The sequence below is a fragment of the Gavialis gangeticus genome, unplaced genomic scaffold, assembly GCF_001723915.1.
Source record: "Gavialis gangeticus isolate Ggan-Ray unplaced genomic scaffold, GavGan_comp1, whole genome shotgun sequence".
In the NCBI taxonomy this organism is placed as follows: Eukaryota; Metazoa; Chordata; order Crocodylia; family Gavialidae; genus Gavialis; species Gavialis gangeticus.
Window position 1 is genome coordinate 79460364 of NW_017729031.1, and position 21187 is coordinate 79481550.

At 37.9% G+C, this 21187-nt stretch overlaps 1 protein-coding gene across 1 annotated transcript in view; it reads right to left on the minus strand.

Annotated features, from left to right (window-relative positions):
• Positions 1 to 5473: 5473 nt before the first annotated feature.
• Positions 5474 to 21187, minus strand: part of BOLL (boule homolog, RNA binding protein) — a 90148-nt gene continuing 74434 nt past the window's right edge. The window contains exon 11 of the mRNA XM_019523155.1: positions 5474 to 6883. Coding sequence (XP_019378700.1) covers positions 6725 to 6883 — 159 coding nt within the window. The 3' untranslated portion in view covers positions 5474 to 6724. The remainder of the gene's footprint in view (positions 6884 to 21187) is intronic.

Below are 21187 nucleotides of genomic sequence, written 5' to 3' on the forward strand. Positions count from 1 at the left end.
TATGCTTAATAGTGGTGTTACCAAGACTGTTGCAGAAGCATTACAGATGTACTTTTTCTGGCTTGTGAGACTATACTTTTCAGGAAAGATGACTTACTGGAGTTAATTGAACCTTCAAGATGTCTCTAACAACCTACCTGCTCACTTCAAGGGCAAAAACATATAGATCATGCATCCCTGTGAAGGATACAGAGACATTTTAACTAACTGGTGGGATTACATGCAATTGGCATTTGACCACTGCAGACTGGCCCTCTTTTATGGCTGGATTTATTTCCCTGATTGTCCATCTGAAGTCAGGAAGTGTTAGGCATTGCATATCTAACTACTGCAACTGTAAAAAGGTACTAATTTTCAGAAAACTAAACAAATCTGACTAGGGATTTACAAAGATTTCACTCATGAGATTTTGACTGGCAGGAAAGCAGAGCCATGAGCAGAAAAACAAGAAATAACACAATAGTCGGGCCAAATATATCTCAAAACAGAGGTGAGAACATTCATATCTGGAGCTGATAGAGAACATTAATCCGAAGGTATACAGCAGTGGTTCTAAACCTTTTTAGACTCGAGGCACCCTCGCTGGACTCAAGGCAACCCTTGGCAAATGCCACCTCTTAGTTTTCACTCATTATTTTGACTATGGAAAAAATAATAAGAGCAATTCTTCTGTTTCAAAGAATTCAGAAAGGCCGCAATAGGTCAGAACGTTTTTGAAATCTCTGAGTTCATCTTGTGAACCATATGTAGATGTTTGCACAGCTCATACTGCACTGCACCCCATGGCACCCTTAACAGGATCTCACTTCTATAGAGGTTAATATCCCCTAGCTCAGTGGTTCTCAAACTTTTTTTTTTTTTTGCAGATCACTTGAAAATTGCTGAGGGTCTCAGCAGACCACTTAATAAACTTTTTTTTGTTCTACAAATCAAAGCACACAACACTTATTTTATTATCAGTAGTCTTACCTTACAAGTACAGATTTTCTCCACTGTTCCGCAACCTTTCTGCGGACCATTTGAAAGGAGCTCGCAGATCAGTAGTGGTCCGCAGATCACAGTTTGAGAACCTCTGCCCTAGCTCAATCTTCCTTCTGACTGTTTGAAGAAACTTTGATAGACCCCTGAGCGAAGGCCACAGGAACATGGAGCCACTGAATATGATGGTTTGAACAGGAAAAAGTCACCCTCTCCATTCCCCTGAATACTATTTTAACCTCAGATCCAAAACAGACCATATAATGAATTTATCTTGTATGATGTTACAATTTTAAAAATAATTATCCAATATCATATATCATACATCTTTCTATTAAATAAAAATAAGTTTTAACACCAACAGTAAATACAGAAAATTTTATTTGAATTAAAGGTTTAGTTACACAAACATAGAACTTTATTAGAAGTTACAAACTATAGAAACTTGTTTTTCATTACTGTATTTCATACATACAGTTGTAACACAAAATTAGTTTTTTGTTGTGCTAGGCTAAAGGGTAACAAGTTTACTGAAAACTACTTCAATGAATTTACGATTTAAACATTTATTTCTGTACATCTACAGTTGCTTACTTAACAAGGCTGCAGTAACCAGATTAAATGGGCCTGGAATACATTATCAAAGTAAACTTCTACCTGACTAACTATAATCATGCATACTTATATAGGGCAAAATGGTATGTAACATGTCAGCTCCAATTTCCAAAAATTATAATAGTTAATACTTAAATTACATAATGAGAATTATGCTTATGTTTACTGTGAATATTTATTCTGAACTGCAGCTTTTTGGATGGAAAGTGGCTATAGTACAAACCAAAAGTGAAACTTGTAAAGCTATCAGTTTAAATATATATTTTATAAATATTACTATCTTAATGAGTCCATGAAAGCCTGTACCTTTTTATTATGCTTTAAATAAATTATTTAGCATTCAGTTTAAAATGAAAGCTACACATTACAGCTAGCTAAGCATGATACCTGCTTACCATGTTTCAAACTTTTTTTGTCCAACAGATTCTGGTTGGCTGATATGTTGGATAGACGTAAATTCTGCATTTCTTTTAAAAATGACTTGTTAGATGTTTAGCTTTTTCACTTAAATATAAAGGTGTCATGAAGTGAAGAAAGCTTTTTTTCCAGGTGATCCAAAATTACTGCATTACTTTAACATTTAGACTTCAACAAACCTATATTACAGCAAAAAGGTGCATCCTTTCAACTTCCTACATTTTAAAATGATAGTGAAAAACAGGGAAAAACATTTAAACAAAGCCAAATGTTCTGTTAGCTTCCACTGAGTTATTATTGGAATGAAGTTTGTTCACTAGCATAATGGTAAAATAATTATGAGGATCAGAAAAAAAAATCACTGATTTAAAAAAAAAAAGCTTATTTTGATACTCATATTTTAGAATAGGATTAACACAAAGATATATTAAATTAATATGGCAAATTCAACTGTTTTATGGTCTCACTGAATTATTTGCTGGCTCACAAGTAAATTTAATATTTTGTGTTCACACTACTTCTAAAATTTCAAAACAGATATTTCCTATCCAAGTACAGAATTCAATTTTGTAACATAACATTCCCTGATCAACTGTATATAAATAGTGGGAGTGATAACAATGCATTTGGATATCAGTTTTGTTTGTCAAAATCTATGCCAATATGATTTTCTACTCTTATCTTAAAGCAAATATTAACACTAGCATTCTGCCACAAAACCATCTAGAATACAAACTGCAGTTGGTATCAGTTTATAAACTAACAATAGCAGGTGGTTGCTAGACAGGAAAAACTAAAAATTAAGTTAGTTTCAAGATCAAATGATGTTGGTGGATAAAGATACTGAAAGAGGAAGAGGAAAATTTGCTAATTTAGTCATTTTTCTAAATAATAGCCCTGACAAATAATACTAAGCAAAATCACTTAGACCATGTAGGCCACAATCCAGTTGTCTGATCTCTGTATAATTCCTGTTGTGCACAGCCTCGCAGATCCCAACAGGGATCTGGACAGGTAAAGGGGTTACCAAAAAAGATCAGACTGCAGAATTAAGGCAACAAAGCATATAGGCAGCTAGACAACTTCTGTACAAAAGTAAAGGAATTTCCAATGACAAAAATAATGGAATAAATAAGCAACAAAGAAAAAAATTGAATGCTGGAAAGAAGCTACTACTGGAAGGACAGAGTTAACAACACTTGAAGATACTATTTTTGAGATGTGGTAAAGTTCTTTTCCAACATATATTATTCTCTACAAAAGAAGTATGAAGGTGAAGCTACACATTTGATTTGAATTTTAAGGCTATTTTAGGATTGACTAATATGCAATAGGCTAGTCTAGATAAAACATTTCCAGAGAAAAATGAGTCTGATCAGCCACCTGCCTGATTTTTCTAAAATACTGTGCTTCTAATAGAGGTCACTGGGAAGTGTTTGGTGCTCAATAGTTTTGAAAGAAAAAAACTAACTTTAATTTCCTAATTTAAATTTTGCCCCTAACATTCAGTAGGGATGTACAGCCCTTGGAGGCTAGATGACCCACTATTCAGTGTTTCATCTTGATCTGTTCCAGGCTTCTCAAATCAAGATAGGACACCATGGCTCAACCCTCTGCAAATGGCAACTTCAGACAAAGAAACAAGGATAAGAGCAGACTTAATTGTAGAAATTTGTGAGCATCATTTGATACTCACAGTGAACGATGAGCATCCTTCCAAAGTAACTGAAGAGATAATATAAACAGAATCTCTCTCCTTACTCTAAAATGAAATAATAAATCTTAAGGCTTACTTTTTATTTTCAGCATTAATGTCTTTGGGTCAAATCTTCAAGTCTCTATTTAGTTTTTATCTAAATAAACTCAAGAGTAAAACCCCTCAGGATCTAGTCCTTCGAACTTCAACCTGGAGAATTAAGAAATAAACATTTGTGTTTAAAACAATTCTCATTTACATTTTACTATTTCTTGTGGGAGAAGGAGGGGTTGAATTCTGAATCCTTTATATAGCAGCTTATAGTCACTAATTTTATTTATCTTATATTTATATTACTTAATGTTCTTATGTCAACGTTCATTCAACCAAACAGAGCTGAAGTATTTTTAAACCTAAGAATGGAAATGTGATCAACTAGGAATACATTTTTAATACCTTAACTTTAAAAATTACCAAATTATATCTGTTTTATATTTAGTTTTTACTCTTTAAATTGGGACACAAAACTGGAGCACAAAGAAAAATTCAATTTTGTACCTCGTATAACTTTTTAAAGTAAGTATCAATTTAAATATTCTTTTATGTCAAAAAGTAAACAAAACTTGCATGAGAAAACTGTTACCTGCATCTTTTGAATTACTACATGCAGCCATAAGCAAAGCTCTTATTTTAAAATAAATGCTGAACCTGGGTCATATCTTGTGTTATTTACAAATAAAACCACAATTACTTAGATTAGAGACTTTCCAAGAGGATATAATGGCATCTTTTTGCACTACTGATAAAAGTAACAGGCTAAACTTAGTCTTATTTCACAAATTATTTTTCCTTTCATATTTTGAAGGGAAAAAAATCAATACTTATGATCTACTATCTGTCCTTATAAATGCCAATAAACATTTGAGAACATCTGGACTTTCAGATGCCATTTTAGCGGACAGACATACCAAATGTACAACTTTAAGTAGATAGCTCAGAAAACTTCAACTGTAGACAAATGTTTTTAACATGACACTATGTAACAAATTTATTCCTTGAACCTCTAGAATTTAAAAAGTATTCTAAGATAAATCATGTTTGGTACAACAAAAAACAAATTCAATTTGTGAACATTTTTAAAAGGCAGGATTTATAACTCACCCTAAAGCATAGGTTGAAGTGATTTTATATTTTTGTTTCATGATAATAAATATCAGACTGTAATAGCAGAACACAAGATCTTTCCTGGCTACTTCTGCAGCTAGACGACTGTTTGCAAAAATAGTTATAATTGAACAAGTTTTTATATAAAAATGAAGTAGTTTGAGGATGTGCCAAAATTGATCTAATATGGCCATGCAGATACATTTTAAAACCTAAACCAAATATATAAAAAAATGAACAGATGCTTAGTTTGTATAAGTTGTCTCAGCAAAGTCATGACAATTTACAACAGCTGAGGATCTGTCCCCCAAAATTATACCAATATCCCCAAGAATATGTTATATTTACACATGACAAACTGTTTAAAACCAACAGTTGTTAGACTGTTACAAGCAGTTTTGTTTTGTTTACAAGAGGTATAAATCTTGTTTGTGTGCGATCTTTCCTCTGATCAGCCAAGGTGCAGAAACTGCTTTTAGGTCTAGGAGTGTAAATGTTACTAAAACAGCAAATAATATATAAAATGGGCCTGACTTATCTCACGACAGTGTAAGTCAATGGCATTAACCCAGTATACACGAGAACAGAATCAGGCCCGAGAACAGAATCAGGCACCACCTGTTTTACACTTCACTATAAAAGAATGCTACAGATTGCAATTTTCAATAAGACTATTTAAATATTACCCGTGTATTGGCTAGTAGAGCTATAATGCCCACTCTGCAAGACCCTCATCTGATATAAAACTAAAACAAAGTATTGCAAATATATTTGGAAAGTCATTCAAGCAGATCAAAAAATAAAAAAGTAATAATTGAAAAATATTTTACATACATAAAAAAGATAAAAATAATGACCTTCAACAGTTTGTAAACAATAAGGCATGGCTTTTACTCCTATTAAATACAGCAGTCATGTTTTGACCTGTTTTCAGTTTAAAAAAATACAGATGGAATCCTTGAAAAAAGAAAGCATAGAGAAAAAAAGAGGAATAAATGTTTAAAGTCCTTACAGTTGAGAAGGAAATTGTATACTATCTCAACACATGATGTAGTCTGTCAATGCATTTTAAGCTTGTACAGGCATTGGAAAAATATTAAATGTAAAGACTAGGTAAACATTTCTAGCTGTCTTACAAAATAAAGTATTAAGTCAGTTCTTGCACTTTTCTACAGCTAGAATGATACTATAAGCATGAATGTATTATCTACTGTATTTAAGAAGTGTCAGCCTCAAATAAACAATTATAAGCAAGTGGTCCAAATTTAATTTTTTCAAATTCTTACCGCAAAGTGCTAAAACTACACTTAAGCAAGAATTCTTACCTGTTAGTTAAGTACATGGATCTAATTTCAACAGAAATAATTAAAATAATTTAATATACACAAGCTATACATGAGTTCAAACAAAATAAAATAAAATTATGCTTGAATAATTATATTTAAAATAAACAAAACAGTATCCAAAACAAATACATGCTGTTAGTCTACAAGAAAACAGCTAAAACATTGTAATTAATGACTATTGTTGTAATTTATCTGACACAAAAATATACTTTAACTTTGCTCTGTAATACAAATATGTTGTTTTTCAATGCACATAAATAAATAGTGCACACACAGTGGTCTGTACATCACAAATTACAATGTCATCTAAAGGTATATTAATTGATAAAGGAAACCATGATTTTATCCTGCATATCATGCTTGTTAACCTGAATTGCAAGGCTTCTTTTTATTCCTTTTACAAAAAGTGAAGACATTTTAACTTAGGCAAATTCAGCAAATGTTGTATGTTAGAAAATTACATACCCTCCATGTGCTAGACATATTAGCATGGTAGATGTCTAAAATTCTATTTTACAGAGTCTGTAGAGGAAGGTGGAGTGAGAATTGTATCTTCCATTCTGTAATCTTTCCTAGGATGAAAGTGAGGGCTTCGTGTATATCGAGGCTTGAGACTCACAGACGAAGGATGAGAAAAATGTCTTCTCACAGAATGTAACCTTGGTTCCTAAAAAAAGGGGAAAATATTGTCTTTGTACTTTAAAAAATAGTGTTCTGTTTATTTTAATAAATATGTAGGTGGAAAAGCTCCAAGAACTTAAGACTGGGTCTACTACATGGATAAAAACACATTTAATAACACATGAATAAATACCGTGCAAAATGCATTATTATTCAGTAAGTCATCTTAGTTTTAGGGATTGTTTATACACTATTTAATAAAATACAGCTCATGCTGCATCAACAGGTTGAAAGTACTTGGTAAAAATCCCAGCATATCCAAGTTTAGCATGACATTTTACTATGAAAAATATCTTAAATCAAACTAAAAATCCAAAGTATTTGTGTACCACCTGGTATACAGGCATCACTAGTTTGCAGGATATGAACATTGGGTAGCAGCAAGACTTACATATGCGAGTAATCTTATTCGAGTCAAAATTATATATGCAACAGGACCACTCCAAATGCTTAGTTAAGCAAGTATGTAAGTCCTTGCTTTAATGAACTTGTCTAGTGTTTTAATACATTTGAATGGTTTCTTCAATAAAGGAAAGCAAGTATACAATAAAGGAAAAATACTGTGTTATTTTTTTCTCCGATGGCTCCTACAGCATAATTCCATTACTATAACTATTACAATGAATGTAAACTACTGACTTCTCTGACTCTTTATGGGCTGTCTAAAATAAGTTAGCACTAAGCAACAATTCATGCATGAATGCACAATTCCCACTGACACCATTATCAATAGTATATACAATCAGCACTACAAGGCTAGATCTTCAGCTGATGTAAATCAGCATACCTCCATTGACTTATTTGTAGCTACCTTTATACATTAATTTGTATTCCCCCCACCACATGGCTTAAGTATCTTTACCATGTCACAGAAACAGTATCAGCTTACAACAGCACAGTGAATATGGTATGAAAGTCTTGATACTTTCATATCTAGCATTTTTTCATTTCAAAGCACTTATAAACAAACTCAAAAGGATCATTCAAGGCAGAATCCAGTTTCACTTTTTGTGCCCAAATGGCAGTTTCTGACTGTGTAACTGCCACTTACCTACAGTTGGTGATACTACCCACTATGCAGTGTGAACATGTAAGCATCCACAAAGCTACTGAACACGCTCACCTGACTGCATTCTAGCTGGGCAGGTATGCAGTCTGTACATACAGACCTGAGCATAAGTCTTGGAAGTCTGACCTAACAAAACCAAAGCACAGGAAGAATCAAGACTCTCTGATGTCTAACCTCCAACAGCTGAGCAGTTAGGAAATTTTCCCTACGAAGTCAGATACCCATATTCCAGACCCCCTCCCTCATCCACAGAATTTGATCTGGCTTTTCTGACTTCCCAGCATAGCATTCAGTTTCTAACCACCAGAGCACGGGTCAGGCATGACTCCTTTTAAATCAGGAGCTAATGTACCTTGCATTTAATATTCATTGGATAAAGTGGATGGAGAGCAGTGGGGAAGTTTCTGCTGCACTAGGAATTGTGGCCCAAGATACAACCCATGGACAGCAACCATCTCATTGAGTCACACCCTCTATAGCTTACTCTTCTCCAGGCCCCAGATATCTCCCTCTCTCTGCTGCCAAGTGGACCAGCCTTAAAAGGGGGGGGCCAAAAAAGGGACTGGGTAATGACCCTTTTCCCTCTTTAGACAGCTTCATGGAATTTTTCTGGGTAGAATTTTGTCATAAAAACTTGCACAAAGTCATAAAAATGTCTTGTCTAAAGTTGCACATTGAGCCAGAGCTGAGTACAAGACTGAGGCTTTGCCTTATGATCAGAGTCCACTAAATCCTAAAAACCTTTCCTTTAAAGTGCTCGCTTAAGGGTATATGCCTTATCATATACCACTGTCAAGGAAAGGAACAAAATTTCATTACATTAATTATGTTTAAAGATTGCAGCCACTCGCCAAGCTCTCTCAGCATTAGAGGTAGAAATATGACCCGTCTGCTCATCTGAGGAGTGAATGGAAAGCACATAGTCTCTGTCTGAAAGGCTGTAAGTGAAATTTGGCGAGTGGTATTATATACATACACACTGACAAATGGCTAATTACCTCAGATGTACATCCTATCATCATCTGTTTTGTCTGTAGAATGTACGTGGCTGACCTGGAACCTATCACATGGGAGGCAAACCTGATGGTCAAATTATCATCTGGTAAGTAAACCCAGTGACAAACTTCAATCTGGAGTCAGAACTCCTATGAACTCTATAACGTAATATGGGACTGTTTTCCATAGTTTACAAGTAGTTGGGAGAACAGAGAAAGAACGTGATTTAAAGTAGTCAGTCTCCTGCTGGAATCTGCCTTTGATCAGCCAGTCATCCAGGTACAGGTGAATATGGATTCTGTTTCCTTAGATAAGCTATCACTACAAACAGGGACTTGGTAAATACCCTTGGTGTCTTGAATCCAAAAAACAGAAACCTGCACTGGTAATGGTTGAGGTCCACTGGAAATCTTGGATGCTTCCTGTGTGAATAGGAGTGTAAAATGAGACATGCAGGCTGAGAGTTGCAGGCTAAGAGGCTTGATCATGGAATGATGGAATAACTGAAACAAGTGTTACCTGTCAGATCCCAAAATGGCATTTTCTGAGTCTTCTGATTCCAGGACAGGAAACTCCCCTCTTTATTTGGAATAAGGGAATTTAAGGAAGTGCCCTCTGCTCTACCCCTATGAAGAGCTTCCTCTATGGCTCCAAGATTAAGCAGAAAAGTCATTTCTCATGAGAAGGGTCCCCAAAAAGCAATGGCAGAAGGGACTGGATAGGGACTAAAGAATGGAACTGTATTCAGTATTTATGGGTGAGGGTCAACAAGATCTCTCTCTCTGAAGTCAAGGCAGATCACACTTGTTAGAACACGGAGAGGATAGTTTTTAAAAGGCCCTACTCTACTGACTGGGTCTGGTGCAGGTCTTGACCATTTTTCTCAAATTGGCAGACACAATAAAGGAGAAGGGTGCAGTGCTGAAAAAGGGAGGTTGTCCCCTGGTGTATCTTGGATGTTTTCTGGTGTAGTATTCGATCGGTCTTTGGTGGGACAACATTACATGGATTGGCAGGTTCTGGTAAAAAGATCTGTGATACAGAAGGAGAGTAATTCCAAAAGAATGCAGTCTGGATGTATAAGGTGTTCAAAGACCTAAGATCACAGTATGTACTTCATGTAATATCTAGGCCTAAAGCAACAATAGTCTACAGAAGGTCACCATGGTGGTTATAGACCTTGATGAATTGTCTAAGACAATTCATGATCTGCAAGGCCTTTTCCACCATTAACTGTTCTTTTTTAGGTTCCAAAGTTCCTCATTGCTATTATGACAGAACTTGGCAAGGAAAGATGTTTCCTTATCCCACATGAGAAAACTGAATTTGGTCAGCAGTATCTGGCAGTTGGCCAATTACAACTGAAATGACACCAAGGAGTATGATTTCCTCCCAAAATGGATCAAGATATTGGCATCTTCTGGATTGCTCTTGGATGACCTCAGATTTTCTTACACAGCCAAGATAACTGAGGGGGAAGGGAGAAGGAAGGATAATTTTGGCAGACAGAAGATGGCAAGATGTCAAACACCATGCAAGACATTTTGGAGATTACTGATACTTCAATCTGCAGAACATCAGCGACTCACCCAATTTATTTAATACTGCTTTCTCTGACAATGAAGAAAGGTGCTACTAGTGCTGCTCCCATATGGTAGGAGAGGGACCTCTTCTTCTCCGATGCATCTGTTAACTCTTAAAGACTCTGAAGGAGAGTCTCAGTATTCCCAATAGGATGATGGTGGCATTCCATATGCTTTTGGGCGACTTGCAGATTCTTGATTGCACTAATGCTAGTTTTAGTGAACTAGCAGAGATCGGGGGGTTGTTATTCCTTTGTCTCCTGACAGCTCTCCTCACAGACCTCAGAGGGCACTCCCTGGCACCCATGGCAAAGACATGCCACTAAAAGAGTGAGCTGAATTTCTCTATGGATATGGCTGACTGATAAGCACTGGATTCTGTACTGGTGCTAGTGTATATGTTAGTACTGAACATTAAGCGAGTTTTGTCTGAGTCCCCTCTCTTTATGTTGGAACTGACATAGATAGGAAGTTTCTTCATACCAGGCACAGTATCTGGAGTCTAGCGAATTACAGTCTGCATGTTTTCTCAAGTTGTTAAGGCTTGTAGGATTTATTCTGCAATATCTCCCAAAAGGATGTTGTAACTGTCTTTTAGTACTTAACTTCAATATCTGATGTTGAAACTAGGGTTGATTAAAGTCCCAGCGTTGATATCAAGGCTGATGTTGGTTCTAAGTCTGTTTCTGTGTCTCTCTGTGGCCTTATTTACTTGTTATATTGATATGCCACCTTTCCCAACAAAAGCTTGAAGTGGCTTACAAATTAATGATAGAGTCACTTACAAAAGCAGGCAGAATATTACAAAAAAGAAATAAAACAAAAACTTCCTAAATGATGTCCCAGTTTAGCTTTGCTTTCTGAACACCTGCCCAAGTAGGAAGGTCTTACAAGTTTTCCAGAAGCTGTTCTGGTTCTGGCTCAGGTGGACTTCAAGGGTGAGGGAGTTTCAAGGCTTAAGAATGACTACTGGGAATGACCTCCATGTGTTTTCAGCAAACAAATTTAGTGCACAGATGTTACTTGTAGGAGGCTGCTCTCAGCCATCTCTCTGATGAGACATTAGACAATACAGGCTTTTCCTTTACAAGGATTAGGGATCATTTCCTCTGGGTCCAGTTTGACTTTCATGGAATGCTTTATCTCAGAAATTGTTTGCACTTGTAGTAAATGATATGCTTTTTGGAACATTAATTTGGAATATCAGAATCTCCCAGTTAGACTGCGCACCTAGCATGCCCATCTTTATGGGGACATCACTATATGATGGCCAAAGTTAAAGCCTACAGGTTGTGTGCCCATCTACATAAAGACCTTGTACTGGTGGTGGGGGAAGATGTACAGGGTAGATGTACACAGTGGTCTGTACAGAATCTGACCTGCCAAGTCTGGTCAAATAACTACTGGATCAGTGTAAACCCAACAAAACTAAAGAACAAAAGTGACTTTGTAAAATTCTCTTTACACTTTGGAAATTTTAAGACATTTAATTTAATCTAAGACCTAATGAGTAGAGACCTACGTAAATCAGCTACCTAAAGAAGTTGATGTGCAACACACTTTGATCTTGCTCTTTCGGCCATGCTTCCCCTCTCCCCCCAATTGGTGAAAGGGTCCTGTTGCTTTTTGCTGATCAGCCTGGAGGCAAAAAAATCCCCAGTTTTATATATGCAACAGTTTCTGCCTCCTGGTTAATCAACAGCAAGCGGTGGGGCTATCGGGGCCCCTCTGCCAATCAGTGGCAGGGGTGGTGCAAGGAGAAAACAGTAAGATTAAAGGAGCTGATGCACAGCACACTTCTGCCTCAATTAAATAGGCCCCTACAATGGGGTGGAAACAAGTTGCATTCCATCTTGCTGTCACAGATAATAAGAGGAAAGTAAGGGAGGATCTTGAGAGTTCTGTCCCCTTTATGCCCTCACACAGGAATACAAGGAGGGTCAAGAAATCCAACAAACATCCAGTAAAAAAAAAATCATGTATTGCACGAGCACTTTAATGCAATTCACACCGATGCATATTCAAGGAAGAAAATTTGGTTTATAGGTTTTGATTAGCATCACAATTCTATAGTAGGGACAGAAATTCTCCAGGGAAGCTTTCAGTTTCCTTAGCCATTGTCTTTTCTGTTTCTGCAATCTCCTGCCTCATTCAACACACACCTGCCAACAGTTGCAACAAGTGATGCACTGGTCCTAAAGACAAGAGTGTCTTTCACTATACAACTTTGATTCATCCTAAGAGCTAGTTCATCCTGTGCAGTGAATGAAGCAGGGATCCTGTGGAAAAAATGAGCATGTAATCACATAACTAAAACTGTTATAATTCAGACAGACAAGGGAACTGAATTAAAGTGGCATAGGCAGCCTTAAATTTGTCATTTATTAACTTTAACATGTTTGACCTTAATAACATCCCCTTAATGTTTGTGTAACTTTCTAAATTTTCAATACTGAAATTCTAACTGAAACAATGGAAATTCTAATGAAAGGCATATATACTAATACTAACATGATTTATCAGCATAATTAGAACCGTTTAATACAACACACACAGAGACTGGACTGAGTAAATGCCAGCAGTAGCATGTCATCTTAGGTGTGGAGAGAGGTAGTTAGCTGTGTTAGACAGAACAAAGGCAGAAGGCAGGGAAAGACAGAACCTCAAGAAACTAATGTCTTCAGAAAGGTGTACCTGTGTATAGGCAACCTACTTCATCATATCTAGAATGACTGTAGAGGGTGACACAATGGCTTTCACAGATACATGGTGAAAGCAGAGAGGGATGGCAAGACTCAGGAATCATGTTCTATTGTATATTCTCTTGTAACTATGGAAGGGAATGTGTGTAATGTGAACATATTCTTTTGCTCATCCCTCCTAAGACTGAACTCTTCTGTCTCAACCTATGATCTGCTCCTCATTCCAATTTTATTTCCCTTACCTAGCCTGTCCCAGACTTCATTCCTAAACTTCTAATTCCCGTCCAATTTTTTTATTCTGTACACCCTACTCTCTTGGCTCACCATTGTGTTTCAGACTGCCCCCACTCCTAGTCTAATCTCCTTGCTTAGCCATTCCAAGTTTGCTCCCTCTTGGCTCTTTTTCTATTAACATGGCTTCTGGTCTCCCTTAACCTACATTCCCTATCCTGACTGCTCCAGGTCCCAGTTTCATACAAGAGTACCTCATCCAAACTCAGTGTCATTATGATTCTCCCCTCTCTCAAATCCTTAGCCCCGTATTTTCCTAGCCAGTCCCAGTTTTTGCCCAACACATCAATGCCTCATCAAACCTCTCTCTTCCTGTATCACTGCCTTTCCCCTGTCCCACTTGTTCTCCATCCCTCTCTACTTACTGTTTTTTTGTGACCCCTAGTCTCAATCTCTTCCCAATATCTACTAGCTCCAAGTCACCCAATCCTTTTTTCCTTCCTGGTATATAATTTATTTGTCCAGTTAATCGCAATCTTTTTCTTAAATGTCATTTATTCCTACCCTGCCAGACTCCATTCCTAACCTCCTCCTAGTGCCCCTCCCTTTACAGTTGGTTCTGGTCCCTTCTGCATTTGAATTGGGTAGCTTCCTCTTTCACAATACCTGGGCTAAGCAGGAATGTAAGAGAATTTGGCTACTAAAAATCAAAGAAGTCAATACTGACCATGTGCAAACTGTGAGATTTAGATTAGTTTGATTTTGGACAATTTAGGTCCAATTTTTATGGGATGGCAAAAAGTACATCCCTGCCACAAAATCCAAATTTCAAGCAAAGTTTCAAACTACAGCGCTCAAAAAACCAAACTGCCAGAATTTAACAAGGGCAAAACAATGTATATTTTCTAACTTTATTCTTGAAAACAACTATTTTGACAAAAAAACCAAAATCAGCCCTAGGCAGACAGCCAACACAGAAAATTTCAGATCAAATGTTTCTGATTTGGCAAAATTATGACAACTGAAAACAAGATCTTTTAATGGGAAGCCACGAACAACCTTAATAATAAGTTTTACTAAATGCCCCGCCAACACTATAGTTATCATTTCTTGTTTGATTATATCTTATATAGAACCTATTCCAAATCTATCTCAATAAAATCCTAATATTACCTTCTGAGTACTCTCTGTATTTTCCTAGAGGTTGTAAATACTGTAAAATTACTGTTTTAGATCAGGGCTAGAATAGGTAACAACTAATTTTACTTATTTTGTAATTTCCATTGCTCCTCATCCAATTTATCTGTAGAACTGTTACTATGTATATAATGGAGATCCTAAATTACTATAGACTGAAGGATTTGAAAATTTCATGATCTTTGTATCTTAAATAAAATGGCATTTTTTGAATGGAAAGCACCTATAATGTAACTATAAATGCTTTGTATAAAGTGATTTTTTTTTAGTAGGAACAAAAATGAACTGGCTATTTTAGATGGGTTTAAAAAAAAAAAATCAACAAAGCCCAGAATATACACCTTCAAAATCCATATAAAATAAAGTCTGAATTTCAGAATAAACAATACGGGAAACCCTACATACTAGTAAGTCCAACTGTCTTGTCTAAGCAAAGCAGTATACAGTATCGCAAAATATTGTATGTGTGCATTTAAAATTATAATAACATTATATGAGAATGTAAGCTATTATCTGAAAGTCTAGAACTGAGTGGTTGTATGCTTTTACATATACAAAAACAAGAGGTAAGATGCATGTGCAACTTTTCCTTTGGCATTTTTTGATTTAGAGTGCTTATCAGTCATTCTATTTAGTGTTTTTTTCCTATAAAAATTCCCTGCCCCCCACCTTTTTAAAGAAAAAAGAGGAGGCAGCCTCTTTAAGAAAATAAAACAGACGGTTAAGCGCTTACACATGAATTAATCATTCTATGAAGATCAAAGTAATGTCCACTTGGGGGACAAAACAGGACAAAAAGAGACAAAAGTGTTACTAATAGAGGAAATAAAAGAAACACGATGTTAAATAGTTTTAACTACATAAAATAATTTGATAGCAAAAACCCTCTATTTGAATTTTTCAATCTGAAGATAAAGCTTCAAAAAAATATAAAAAATGTAATGTATTTACTCACATACCACACACACCTTCCCCTCCAAAATTAGTCTTCCACAAATCAAGGTGCTTGTTTTCACCCAGGAAGCTGATTTCTATGCTGGAATGGAAGGAAAGAGCTGCTGGAATGGCCTCCAGGGGCTATTCTTTTCTCTCTTCTTTTCAGCCACCATTTAGTGGGGTAGAGTCAGTATCAGAGCTACAGTTATAACCCCTCTCAGCCATTGCTGAATTGGCAGTAGCTTTTGTCCAAGTCAGCTTTTGGCCATGACTCTGGAAACTATTTTATTTTTTCCTTCATCCTTCTTTCCCAAAACAGGTTTATGTCTTATCAGGAGGCGTGTGATATGCAAAAAACATATGCTATATATCAAAATTCTGGAAAAAAGTGATCATATTTTTAGGGGAATAAAATTAAATGGGCACAGAACCGTGGGAAGCTGGGCTAGAAGGAAAGTCCTGGTGGAGTGAAAATACATATATCCTTTCTTCAGGACTAATGACATTGATGGCATAAAACTTGTTTTATAACAATGAGCACTACAGTTCAAATTAATAAGGAAAAAATATATAGCAAATAACTGGAGAATCTTGCAGATTGGGCTGGTTATACTTTATTCTGCTTTGTACTAAACTAGTTTGCAAAAAGCAAGCATTGCAATGAATCAACTGACCCTAAGTTTCACAACAGGCAGCTGCTAGCTGGTACGTTGAAGATGGATGTTGGCCACATGGGGAGGACTGGATAAGAAAATCAGTACAGCTGGATTAGAGCTGCCCAAAAGGCTTAATAATGAATGCTCCACAATGTCTGTCAATTAAAGAGAAAGAATATACAGATCAGAGAAACTCGAAGAAAAACAAAACTTAAATAAGAGCAGTCTGTAAGAATAATAATAATAATAAAAAAGAGACAGAAAAGAAGGTACAGAAGAAAACAATACAGAAATAGGTACAATTTCACTGAATCACCATTTGTGAATATAAAATATGTAACATCAATATGTATTCAATCAAGTTAAAAAAATATTTCTGTTTTACAAGTTCAGACAAGCTGGTTATAGGTAAGGAAAAAGAATCCAGAAGTTTTATTCACAAGTTTTGTGAGAGGCTTGTGTGACACAGAACAAGACATGGCTAAATGTTATTGCACCTTTACACACCTAACTGGAATTTGTGGTGTTTATGCATAGCTTGGGTTCTATTCGTATGTGTGCAGCTACATGTACCATGTGCTTGTGGTTCCTACACCTTGGAGTTTTTCTGTACCTTGCATTTAATATACATGTGTAGACGTTGTGCCCAGGGCTGTTAAGTCCAGCTCAAACAGTGTTGGAATTCATCATGTCGCATTAATTGCACGCATAGATACATCCACTGACATCTAAATTTTCCCATTATGTTTAAAGAAAAGAAAGCTATTATCTGTAACTGTTGTGAGTATTCTGCTAATGCAAATCTGCACTCATGTGGAGTAGATCTACACTCTTTTTTGAACTAGTTCCTTGATGATAACCCCACAGTCATATGAAAGCAATAATATATCATAATAGTAGTAACCAACCAAATTTCTGACATGGGGCATAAATAAGGGGACCATATTGGGACAACGTGAAATCTGGGACACTTGTCCATAGGGCTCTCCCTGCTTCTCAAGTCAACAGTGCTGCTGCAGGCAGAGGTGGGAGTGGGGCAGTGTAATCCAGTTTTGCTATTAGTACTATTCAGGAAGCTAAGGGAGTCAATGGTCTGTTAATGACCCATTGTTCTTTACTTCACAGATGTTGACAATAATCTCTTTTTAATGGCCATTCTACTAACCTATTTTAGGGCACTTCTGGGGCACAAACAGAAGTGACAATTTTTGCCTGATCTGGCAACAGATAGTAGTTTATAGCCATGACCAAACACAAATGCACTGCTGCAGACAGCTTCAAAAATGGCTGATTGGGTGAAAATCTGACCCCTCATTGCATGAGGTATCAAATGAAAACATTTAAAAATGTAGCATCTTTTGTAACTTGTGTCTGCAGAGTTCCCAGCCTGTTGCTGTTTTCAGAATGGGAGGGGAGAAAGGGAGCAGAGGGAGTTCAGTCTGGGGGTTTTCCAGCCCTCCATGGAGGGTGGGGTGGGTGTATTGGAGCCCTCCACTGAGGTGGGGGTGCTCCAATTCACCTACCCCACCCTTAAGCACCTGCTGGGAAGCCCCAAGAATGAGCTCCCTCTGCTGCCTTTCTCCACTCCCATTCTGAAAACAGCTAGCGCTGGCAGAGAGCCCTGGCCATTGCTATGGGAACCTGGCTGCAGGATCCCAGCCCGCACCTATATTCCCCTCCCCGCTGGAACCAGCAGTGAATTTCTGTTTGGTCTGGATAACGCTGTAACTCAGAATGCTTTGCAGAACATGTTTTCAGCTTTGCTGGTAGCTGCACTTCTGTCTGCACCCTTGTTGTTTTCTAGGACTTCCTATTTCACAGCTCATGAGACTCTGCCTACTCGCCCTGCACCCAGGATGCTTGTTTTAATTTTTACTGGCCAGCCGGGACCAGCTTACGAAATCTGGGATTGTGTTGGCCAAACTGGGACGTACGGTCTCTCTAAGTATAAATGAGTAAAATACTGTAACGGATGTGTAAAGAACAGAAAATGAGAATGGGCAAGTGTGATTCTGCTGATCCTTCTCCCATTCACTTATAAAGCAGATCTAATCTCACTTATATTGTAGGCTGACATCCTGTATCTAGCTATAATCTTCTACAAAGGTCTTATGCTGAACAGCTGGCACTAAAGCAGCTTGGGTATCACTAGACAGTTTAATGAAGAATGAAGCAGACTACTCTTGCATCTTCAGAAAGTATCATTCATCCCTTTGGGATGTTCAGGTATACACAGGAGCAGACATGTGCAGCAAACATCAGCTATGTATTGGGGAAGAAAACAGGAAGGAAGAGTTGTTGGCTTAGTTGGAATTCTATGGATATCTATGTAAAGCTTGGTCTGTCCCATCTGTTACCCTTTTTGGTGAGGTGATAGCACTGGTGACCCGTAAGGGGTGCACATGCACCACCTGCAAAAAGCACCACAGACACTGCTGGAGCCTTCTGCCGGTGGCTGCCAATCTCCTCCCCCTCCCCCCCACTGCCGATACTGCCAGTGGCGTCTGTGGGCAGTTCATGATTGCCACCGCCAGTGTCCGCGGGTGGTCACTAACCACCAGACGGTGCTTGCCACTCCCCAACCCCCCTGGCCACCAACACTGCTGTGGCCACCTGTGGGAACTTGCCGCTTGCCACTGGGGTAATGTGGCGTTCATGGGTGATAGCTATCAAGATGGCCCTCTTCATATGGACCTTCCCCTTTTGGAAAAAGAAATCTGGGACCTTGGAACTGGTGGCAAACTGATCTACAGTTGTATCAGATCTTTGATGAAGTATTAACTTAGTGACAGATGTCAGCAATGACTACTCTTGATTGGTAATGAATTACCCACATATGAAATCTCCCAAGTCATTGCTCGTTTTCAGAAAGTTCAAGGTTTTAAGGGTTACCCAATAAAGGTTGCATATGTCCCATAGTTTGAATGTCAATTTTAGTTATTTCCTGATAGTGGAATGGATGGAAAGGAAAAGCTGAAAGAACTAGGGTTCAAAGAATTATGTGGAAAGGCTGAAAGAACTGGGGTTATTCAATCTGGAGAAGAAAAGATTGACAGAGGATTTCATAACTGTCTTCAACTAGTGGAAGGGTGATTATATAACTGATGGATTTCTCTGTGGCTGTAGGGAATAGGGCTAGGTGTAACTGCCTCAAACTTCAGCAAAGGAAATGTAAATAGGAGATTAGGAAGAACTTTCTAACTATGATGGTGGTGACCACTGGAACAGGCTACCTAGACAAGTTGTAGAATCTCCATCCCTAAAAATTTTCAAGAGAAATTTAGACAGATGCTTGGCTGGGATTTTTCAGTCAGCGATAATTCTGCCTTGAGCAGGGGGCTGGACTAGATGACCACATAAGGTCCCTTCCAACTCTATTTTCCTATGATCCTATGGTGATGTGGAAATATAGGCTTGCTAAACAGACACAAACTAGTCTTGAAGTGATGGAATGATTGAGTCATACATTACCATCAAGCAGTAGCATACATACTGGTTCAGTCTGCTAAGGTGTAGGACCATATCAAAATTTCCTTAAGGGAAATACTTAAGGGAATAAAGTGCCTCATCAATCTTAATAGTAAATAAGTCATGATACCGGAGAACTGTGGCTCCTGCAGTATTATGGTTATGACTATGGTTTGAGTCGTGGACTGATTGGTTATAGAGCTGTGCTGACTACCACTTGCCATTCCATAATGGAACTGATCAGTTCTTCCTTGCAGTGTTCCGAGAAGCTGAAAAAGTCAGGGAGTGGTCCCATCCCACATAAGGAAACTACCTCAGAGGACAGTATGAGGCCACAGGAGGCCACTGGAGTAGGCAATTCTGCCAAAGAGGCCCTATTGTTGGGGACCCTGCTCTTCTGGTTCTTACTGGTGGATCTGTTCTTTCTTGGACCACAAGAAGATAAAGCAACACCAGCATGAAGTATAAACATGCTCAAAGCCACTAGTGGGACTTGGTAGTACCTCTCCACTCTCTTCAAGCTTGCAAAAAGCAAGGCTTGAGCATACCATAAATTCCTCACAAAGTCAAGGTAATTTTTGTGGGCATGGAGAAACAAAGATTTAAAAGAGGCTTGCATATTCTCCAGGCCCATCACTGTCTTAATTTTAGAAGTATCCAATGTCTTCAACAACAGTTCCTGAAATGCTTGAAAATTTTGACCAACCCCTCTCAGGATTGGGGTGATGGGGTACAATGAGAATGGAGAATCTTGTGCACTCTGCACCTCTTTAGGAGGAGACTCCTTGAGTATCCGTAAAGAGACTGGTTATCAATACTGACAATTTCATAGATTTCATAGACATTAGGGCTGGAAGCGACCTTGGAAGATCAGAGTCCAGCCTCCTGCCCCAGCGTCAGGAAGTCAGCTGGAGTCATAGGATCCCAGCAAGATAAACATCCAAATTTCTCTTGAAGGCATTCAAAGTACGTGCTTAAACCACCTCCAATGGCAGGCTATTCCAGACCTTGGGGGCTTGGACAGTAAAGAAATTCTTCCTTATGTCTAGCCTGAAAAGGTCTTGAAGGAGTTTATAACTGTTTGACCACATCATCCCTTGGGGGACTCTGGTGAACAATCGTTCCCCCAGATACTGGTGAACACCCCTAATAAACTTATAGGTGGCCATCATATCGACCCTGAGCCTGCACCTTTCCAGGCTGAAAAGTCCCATAGCTCTCAGCCTGTCCACATAAGGTCTGTTTTCCTGACCCCTGATCATGCGCGTGGCTCTTCTCTGGACTCTCTCAAGCTTCTCCACATCCTTTTTAAATTGTGGAGCCCAAAACTGGATGCAGTACTCCAGCTGCGGCCTCACCAAGGCTGAGTAAAATGGGAGAATGACGTCCTGGGATTTGCTTGAGAAGCATCTATGGATGCAAGCCAGCGTTTTGCTCACTTTACTAGCCGCA